Source organism: Manis javanica, chromosome 2 (assembly GCF_040802235.1).
Source record: "Manis javanica isolate MJ-LG chromosome 2, MJ_LKY, whole genome shotgun sequence".
Classification (NCBI taxonomy): domain Eukaryota; kingdom Metazoa; phylum Chordata; class Mammalia; order Pholidota; family Manidae; genus Manis; species Manis javanica.
The window spans coordinates 3,673,314-3,682,669 of record NC_133157.1 but is presented as its reverse complement, the minus strand read 5'-3'; the positions used below and the strand labels follow the sequence as shown (position 1 = coordinate 3,682,669).

General features: G+C 51.1%; 1 protein-coding gene across 10 annotated transcripts in view; it reads right to left on the bottom strand.

The window, feature by feature from the left end:
* Positions 1–5: 5 nt before the first annotated feature.
* Positions 6–9,356, bottom strand: part of TSC1 (TSC complex subunit 1) — a 51,818-nt gene continuing 42,467 nt past the window's right edge. For all 10 annotated transcript variants that reach the window (XM_037007830.2, XM_037007824.2, XM_037007825.2 and 7 more), the window contains 4 exons: positions 8,811–8,933; positions 6,099–6,286; positions 5,853–6,014; positions 6–5,428 (listed from right to left, as the gene is read on the bottom strand). In XM_037007830.2, coding sequence (XP_036863725.2) covers positions 4,912–5,428; positions 5,853–6,014; positions 6,099–6,286; positions 8,811–8,933 — 990 coding nt within the window. In that variant the 3' untranslated portion in view covers positions 6–4,911. The remainder of the gene's footprint in view (positions 5,429–5,852; positions 6,015–6,098; positions 6,287–8,810; positions 8,934–9,356) is intronic.

The following is a 9,356-nucleotide window of genomic DNA, read 5'->3' as shown; positions in this document are numbered from 1 at the left end:
GCATAGTAGTGCAAAACAATAAATTTTTATTTGTTCACAGTTAAACACAAGCAACTGCCTTGACATTTTAGAACATTCTAAGAAGGACAGCAAACCCTTTTGACTCCAATTCCCATTCACTAAGATTGTACCATTTTCTCTTGCAGTTCACATTTATGGCCCTCTGATGGGGACTGTTTGACATGCTTTTAAGATGGAGGCAGGAAAGTTTAAACCTTTTGACAAGAGATGACTTTCTTAAATTTAACTAAAAGCAGTCAAAAATTTTTTTGATTTTCAGTGATGGGACCTCTTTAAACTGCAAGTTAGCCACATATGATTATCCATGATTGAATCACAAAACTAGATCACATCTCAGCACAACCTGTCCCTCCGCAATATATTCCCATGGTCCATAGAGTCTCCTGAAAAGTGATCGCTGATTCTTCCCAGTGCAGAATGCCTGGCTGCCTCTTTGACAGGCCCACATACCTGCTGCACAGCAGCACCGTACCCTCCTGCCAAACACTGTGCGGGGTGGGGAAAGGGGAGGACAGGTCGTTCTGGGGGGGGGTGTCTCAGACTCTCAGGAGTCTCCCCTAAAAGATTCCGACTGTTCAACTAGCCTACTAATCCCAGAGGATGGATAATTTTGTGGCACTGGGAAGGTAAGAGGGGGGAAAGGTCCTCGGCCTTCACCAACTGATTTGAGGGCCAGAGAAGTGGGCACAGGTGCTCAACCATCCCAGGCAGGTCTCCCCTGGGGCTGTGGCCACTCTTGTCCCCGGTAAACATACGCAGACTGGAGAACAGCGGGGAGAAGACAGGAACACTGCTCTCCTGTTGCATCAGAGGGTCATGGATGGGAACCCTTTGGGCCACATGGGGAAAAGGGTCACAGGAGCAGCCTTGAGGCCAGGCCCCAACCTAAACTTGCTCTTTCACCTATAGGGAGAAGCTTAATCAAGTGCAATCAATTCCTTTACAGAGGTCTTAGGGAGGAGGGCAGGGACACACGTCACAGAATTCTGGATGTAAACAAATACACAAACATCTTCAGACTGGATGCGTTTTCCAATACCCACTGCTGGTTGACTTTACAGCATGTACCTTAAAAAGTGAAAATGTAGCAGAATAAGGTGTGCTGGTTTGGGCCATTCCATAAGGCAGCTTTCTTCCCCAAGTGAGACACAAGCTCCTGGGTGAGACTGAGATTCTCCAAGGGCTACTCTGGAGAGAGGACTTTCTGAAAGTACCCGCAGGTGGCGACACTCTGCCTTGACTGCGGTTCTGGACTAAGCCTTCCCTCTGGCCCAAACCCTCCCTAAACCTGTCCACACTTTCTACCACTTCTTAGTGCTCTCAGTGAGAGAGACTAGGTAGCTTCACACGGTACTTTCTTTCATTTGTTCTTCAATTATTTCCTTCTGGCTTCAAGTGGCATGTTCTAGGATTCAGTGAAAATTCACATTGGCCAGTCACAGCATATCTGTTACACTCTCTACACAGAAACACCTTTTTTTAATTCTTAACTGTATGTCTGAACCTCTGGTCCAGCTCACAGAGATCCTCTCATCGCCACGATCATTGTGTACATCCTCTTCTCCAACTGGTTTCTTGACAAAACTGCCAGAAACTCCATGTGCTGTTGCCGGGAGCCTGGCTCGGGGTCTGGAGGGCTGTTTCCTGTCACTCTGATGTGCAGGCTCTTTGGCCATGGTGGGCTGGTGGGTTAATGTTCTCTTGTCAGGGGTTTCCCAGACCTTCTCCTGGATTGTTAGTTACTTTTAATAAGAGTTTGGACTATTTCCCCCTGAACACAGTACATACGTTCTGGCTCACAAAGTAGCTTATCTGCCCCTTCTCTCTCCACTTGTGAAGCCTACGAAGAACCTTCCGCAGCTCACCCCGAAGGTCAGGTAGCTTCCCCTGAAACAGTCTGGGGACAAACCCAAGGAGGCCACGTCTAACCACTGGCCTTATGAGGCTGACCCTCGCACTCATCTCCAGAGAGACCATTAAACCTCTTGACCCAAGAAACAACCTTCATCTCCTACGTTTGGATTTCAGTCAGTTTTCTTACTCGTGACCAGGTATTTTTTCCAATCCCATACTAACAATTCTTGCAAACTTTATGGCAGAACCTCGTCAAAAGCTTTTTTAAAATTCATTAAGTTCTGTCTGGGAGATCCATGTGCTTCTTTCCTATAGTAGATTCAGGAACTCACTTTTCCTGTGGAGGCCATGCTGTCATCTCCATGCTCCCCCCCACCCCAACAATGGTACTGTAGTGCTCCTTTTAAAAACAAATTTTATGCTGCCCAAGAAGCAGGCTCCAGTCTGCTGTGACCCCAGTTAGTGTCAGGTGGGGGTCAGAGTGGGTTACACACATTGGCCAAACAGCTCTGAGGCAGGCAAGCCCGCTCAAGAGACACTGTGGGCAGGCCAACACCCATGAGCTCCAGGCTGCTTCCTCAGTCCCAAGCCAGCTCTGCCCCAACACCAATCCCCTGCCTGTTCCCAGGCCTGAAGTCTCTCTTGGGAGCTCCCCTTCCACCGCAGTTCCATCGTTTAATACTCGCCACCACATGATCAAGTGACCGGCTGATGCTTGGCAGGTTTATCATTTTAAAACCAAACCAAACCTTACTATTAACTCGAGATCTTTACAACACAAAAGCCTCCATTTTTAGATGGGTAACTTCAACATGACTCCACGCCTTAATCTACCTGCCCTGACTGATTAAACCCACGGCTCCTAGAACCCAAAGGAAGCTGGGTGCAGCTCTTCTGGACCAGCATGGTTGTAAGCTGAGCAAACAGACGCCCAAGACCCAGGAATGTGCCCAGGGCCAGAGAGCTGCCTGCAGAGTGCCAGCACGGGCCACCATCCGCTTAGCCACACTGCCTCCTTCTTCCCTCTACTTGTACAATCCACCCATTGAAAAAAAATTTTTAATGTTTTTCTTCCTTCACACTGGCTTCCTTGCCTTTGCTAGTTAGAGAAAAGGCTTTGATTTAATCGCCTGGTTATCTTTGTTCTGTGGCACAGATCTCTTGGGCTTGTGGGGGGGGGCGGGTAAGCGTTTTGAACCAGCTGCAATAGTTACCCTGTATTCAGTTTTCCTTTCTGAACTTGCTTGTGTTTTCCTTTGCTAAAACTGGATTAGGTAACAAGAACGTATTCAGTTTTAAGCTTTCCCTTAGACAAGGCTGAGTTAACCGTGTGTGTCGCTAACACTCCATGTGGGACCCCAGCAGCAGTAGCCAATGCCGTGCTGGGCCGCGCGCAGCCAGGGGCGTACCCTCCTCAGGCTGCGAATCAGTCACAACTGAAAACCCCATCCCCAGAGGCCTCCTGCCAGTACAGCCATGGTGACAGAGCCTCTTGTTACCCAGCTCCCTGTGGGTAGGGATGCTAGACTACTTATTCCACACGAAAACAAGAGACTTTTACCCTCATGTGCTGAAAGCGTCCATGTGCAGTAAGATTTCGTACCATTACTGTTTGCCTTTTCTCTTCGTGGCTGAACCCTTTCAACTAAAAGTTTTAACTAAAAGAATAAAACATCAGATTCCTCAGTTCTTCCTCCCCACCACCCCCCTTGCCTCAGCTGGAAGATCAGGCCACAGCTCTCGGGCATCTAGCACTGACTTCGGGAGCGAGTGCTGAGCCCAGGTGCGCCACCGCCACCGGTGTTCTGAGCGCACCCCTCTCCGGAGCATGTGCGGGCAGCCCAGGAGATCCACGGCAGTCAACCTTTGTCAGCGCTCCCCAGGACGGCTCTAGGGCGCTCTGCCATCACTAACAGCACCAAGCTCCCTCGACAGTTGGCCCCTGAAAGCGAGAATGGTGTGAAGATGCTGTTACTTTTTCAGTGCCCTAGAACCTCCTACAGGGAGGCAACTCTAACAGCCCGAGAAACGTGGCCACTGAACTCTGAAGAAACTCTCTGGGCCTTCAGGGCCTTTCTGCTGCAGCGCCACATAGCAGCTGACATGGACAGCAGGCGTGAGAGACACAAAGGGAGGCGGGCGGATGGAGGGGTTTCACCACGAGGCTCAGCAAGCTCACCCCTGCCAGAAGGGGCAGCTCCTCATCACAAGTGCTTCCTGGGCAACTGCTCCAGTCACCACCCTCCCCACTGCAGAGGGCAGGTTTTACCACCCACACCCCAACCTGTGGTCAGAACAGTACCAGCTTTCGAGCAAATGGCAAATAAATAAGAGGTAGTGGGGAAGGAGGGACAGAATGTTCACAGAGAGTGTGGTCTCCACAGTGCCAGCTCCAGATCTCTCAACCAACAGACATTTGTTCACACAGAACTTTCTAGGAAATCAAAAGAACGTAAGGGTGAATACACCATTGTTTTTCTAAATCTGCTGCTTCAGATGCTGAACTTCAGAACCAAAAGCAGAGAAAAAGTCTTACGTAAAAGCTTTCACATGAAGATAGTCAGCTGCTCACACTGTCCTCCTGAGAAGGGACAAAAACGGACTTACCTGCACCGCCACCAATTTACCTGGGCCAACAGCCAGCCAGCCCAGTTATCTGAGCTTTAGGGAAGGGAGAGAGTGATGTGTTAGACTCAAAGATTACATTTGGCCTCATATTGCACAGGTTCAAAGGATGCAACCATTTTGGGGAAAGGGAGAAAATAAAGCTACTGAGGAATGCAAAGTGGCCCTCGGGTCAGTACACCCTGCTGGGAACGTAAGAGACGATTGCAGGTGGGGAGAGGGAAGGAAGAGGCATCTTAATACCAGACCCAAGAACCTTCTGCATTCAGTCAGCTGTTAAAAGGACCTCCATCCCATTTCCACTGCGTGAGCTAGCCACTCAAACCCTGGAAATAGGAAAGCTTTGAAACGTGCGTCACACCTCCTGTTCTATGCCAACAATACGCAAGGTAACACTGATTGACCGTCATCCTAGCTGTGTTCGTGCTGAGTCTCATTGTAATCCATGATACGGAAAGTTCCGACACTGTCCGGGCTCGGGGGAGACGGGTGTGGGCCATCCAGGTTCAGGGGCGTCTTGGCTTCTGCACCCAAGTCTTTGCCCAGCTCTGTCTTCAGGGTCTCGGAAAGGCTACTGATGGCCATGCTGTCCTCATCACACTGGCTCTCACTCTTATTACGGAACAGCTCTCGAGCCTTCATGCCCAGGAAGCTCTTTGAACTGGGCAGTGAGCCCACAGTTGCAGGGATGCTGGCAGAGGGCTCTCCCATGGCAGCTTCCCACCGGCTGCCCAAGGGGCCTGCCCTCTGGTTTGGGGTTTTCTCCGGGGCAGAAAGCTCACTGCTGCAGCTGCCTCCACCTCCTCTACTCCCACCACTGCCCCAGGCAAAGCCAGGTCTGGGGGGCCTGGTCTCACCGTTGTGGCCAGACGCCTCTTCGTTGTGCCCTGTTCCAGAATTTGAGCAGCTGTCATTACAACAGTCAAGCCTGTAAGAAATCCAGGGAGGGGAAAAGGGGTTGGTGACCGCAGAGACCGTCTTTGGGACATGGGGAATTACCCTGTTGTGCCCTTACTGTGATCTTGAACTCTGCCAGCCCACCCTTTGTTTTATAATAGAGGACTCAGGAGTGACATCTCATCAAGAGAGAGACCTAAGTCACAACTAGGGGTACCAGATGGCAATCCATACATGAACTGCTTCCTGTGGAGTGATGTGGGGCCAAGGAAAAGGAACATGGAGGGAGCAGCAGCCATTCTGCGGGAAGATACGTCAGGTGTGGCTCTCTGAAGGCGAGCTGAGTGCTGCAGCCGGACGAATCAAGCTGTAATTGCTCCCAGTGCCACTCAAGGCCTTGTTCTGTGGGTGGCAGCTTAATGACAAGGCCACCGATGCCAACCCTTTATTCTTACCTTTCTTCTGCCACTTCAGCTGCTTCTGTTTTTTCTTCTTCAAGTTTTTTCAGGAGGCCATCTTTCTCCAAACGGCCATACAAATCTAAGATCTCCAATTCAAACACTTGGGTAATCCTTTTCTGAGCCTCATACCTGCTCTCTGCAGCCTGCAGCTGTCCCCTGAAAGATACACACCACCCAGAATAAAGAAGCCCACCTACTGAAACACCCATCACCACAAAAACCTTTCCTGATGAAAGTTACCTTGCCTGGAGTTTGACATCCTCTAAGTATTTCTTCTGTTCCAAAAGAAGGTGGTCTTTCTTGGCCAGATGAGATTCCAGTTCCAAAATCCTTTTCTGAGAGGTATCCAGCCTCTGACTCTGCTGGAGAACATGGCTTCTGTTTTTTTCTAGTTCTTTCCGGTATGCGGCTTTCATCATTTCCACTTCCTGAAAACGGGACTGGAGTTAGTACTTTTAGAAAATGAACATGCCTATCCATTTTGAAAATCGAGGTGATAAGCACTGAGAAGGCACTTAAGTATACTGTTGGTGGAAATAAAAATTAGTACAACTTTCTGGAAAGTAAGCTGGCAGCAAGTGTCAGCCTACTAACCTTTCCTTGAAACTTATGCCTAAGGAAATAATTTGAAATATGACTACATTCTGGCACAAAAATAATCACCATGGCATACTCAGAAGGGCAAAAAACTAGAAACACTGGTAAGTCTAACATCAGGTAAATAGTTAAGTAAATTAAAGTACATCTTACATTTGTAAGTTTTTAAAAATTACATTATCAGTACAAAGATAAGAAAGCAAACTATAAAACCCCATGAGTAGGATGATTCACTATGTAAATGCACATTCACCAAACAGCAAGCGAAAATGTGCCACGGGCCGATATCCGGTTACAGCTTGCATCTGGTGGTGGCGCAGTTTGCTGTTAGATCCTCCTTCCTCTGCCACAACTGGCTAAGGTAAAGCTACAGAGGCGATGCGAGTGGAGCAGGTGTGCTCTGGCAAAGCAGCAGAGCGGTGCCCTTGCAAGGTGTGTGCACCACAGCAGGCTGATGGCCTGCCTGCTGGCTTAAACTCAAAGCAAGCACAATCCCCTTCTCTGAAAGGCGGCTGGGTGGAGGGCGGTTCCAGCAGGCAGGTGTTGTATTTGTGTTGTGTGCTCACTGGGGTAACATGCACAACATTAGATTTACCATCCATTTGTTTTTTTTTTTTAAATAATATACCATAAGAAGCAAGGACATGATCTTCCACAGAGGCACCTCAGCCTCGGCCTCGAAGATGACCATGAGCCCAAAGCTTGCTCGATGTAGGTGGGACAGATTTAAGCTCAGACTGGACACCAGATTGTGTAGGCTTAGCAGCTCCAGACTTTAGCACAGGTTACGTAGACAAACTGGGCCATTGTCATAAGCAACAGCACATGTTTACAGAGACTCAAACAAAGTATTCAACTAGGAACATTCATGCGCTTTCACTATGCCCCACAACCACCCCATGAGGTGCACGCCCAACACCCAACAGCCATTCCCCACCCGGTTCTCAGATACCCACCCCTCCTCTCCCATTTGACTGTGCACACAACACAACCCTGGCAAATAACAAAGGTGCTAAGTCTGGGGAAGGGTTCCTGGGAAAGGTTTCCTTGCTGAGACCCAGGGAAGCAACAGCCTCCTCTCCGTTACGGCACTCCTGGTGGTGGCTGTGACTACGGCACACCCCTTGCAGCCATGAGCACTGTGACCCCGAGGACAGGGCTGATGGGTAGGTGAGGTGCAGGGGAGTGGGGAAGAACCAGGCTCCTTGAAGCTGTCCCTACACTGCTGACTTAACCAGCCTGCAACTCAACTGCCGCAGACCTCCTGCCAAGTGAAACGCCAAACTCCCTACGGCCAGGCCCGCCTGTTTGTTTTGCTGCTGCTTATCACCAAAGGCATCCCAACTGTTACAAGTCAGCACCATCACCCCATTTGCCGACTGTGAAACGGGGCTCAGAGGGGTCAGGCGGCTTGCTCGAGGCCCCAAACACAAGTGCTCCCCCTGGAAGACAGCCCCGGAGGCCGGTCCACCTAGACTCCTCTCGGGACATCAGGAAGGCACTGAAGTAAGCTTTTTCAGAGGTTCTGCTGGCCCAATGTCTGTTCTCTCCTCTTTCCCATGTTTCCACATGGGAAATGATGCTTCCACAAGGTGGTAACTGATTTCTAGAGAAAGTTCCATATGTAACATCCTTCTAAGGGGGTCTGAATCTGAGAGCTGAGAGGAGCCAAGGAATCAGGAATGACCCTAACATGGAAATCGCACCTCTCTGGCTCTAGGACCACTCCACGTATGGCTGGAAAAGCTGCTCTGTGCACAGGCCAGCCCAAGAGGCCCTCAAAGGAGAAGCCAGGAGCGATGAGGCGGCGACAGGAGGCACCTGAGCACTCGCCGCTAAAGGTCTGGTCCCGGCCCAGGCCACCCAGGGCTGCCTGTAAGGGACACAGAGCTTCCGCCTCAACACCACTGCTGAGGCGCTGGTGAACGCACGGCCATCCTCATGCTGGCCTTGCTGCCAGCACTGGGCTGCTACCTGCAGAATTCAGAACCTAAAGAAAAGGTGTCGACCCATGCGCACCCGCCGTCTTGAGAGTCATGCTGACGGGGTGAGCTTCCATCCTTTCCCTCCGTCTCTGTGAAGGGGGCATGGGTATGAGGAGGGAAATACTCTGTCACCTACCCTGGGCCCACCTACACCTGACTTAACTTCAGCAACCCCGCCGGGGCAAACAAGCTCACAGGATGGCTGAGCGGGCTCGCGTGAGGCCAGGAGAGGTGGAGAGGGACGGCAGGCTGCTCAGCCCCTTGCAGAGAACAGCTCACAGAGCCCCAGCCCCTCGGGTGACGTGCCGCAGACGTGGCCCAGAGCCCTGAGAGCTTCCCGCCTGCGGTCGGGCCCCGAGCCCCGGCATACCTTCGTGGTGTCCGAATGCTTGTTCTGCAGTTGTTCCAAATATAGCTCGTTGACCTCCCCGAGGACCAACAGCTGCCTGTTCAGGAACTCCATCTGCTGTTGGACCGACTCACTGTTTGAGAGCTAACCAAGACGAAAGCAAGCGGGTGAGAGACCCAGCCACACCAGACGAGCAAGTGGGCATCTGGCAGGGAGCAGCCGGGAGCCGGCCCTCCCCTGCCAGGGCAGCGCAGGCAGCTCCTGTGGTCTCTGGCGGGAGGAAGGCACCCGGGGCGAAGGGAACGGACAAGACGCACTTCAAAATTATGCCATTCAAAGGGGAGGTGACACAGATGTGCCACCCAAGGGATGCCTGGAGAAGACGGGCATGGTTATGCCCAGGGGAGCAGGGACACAAGGTCTGTGGCACAGAGCCCCAGGGAAAACTCACTCATTCTTGAGAATGTGGTTTTTACAGAGTGCAGTGAATCCCAGGAGAGCCTGGCTCAAAACCCTGAATGAGCTTTAAACATGCGGGGGCACTGGGGAGCTCCCCGGGAGGCATGG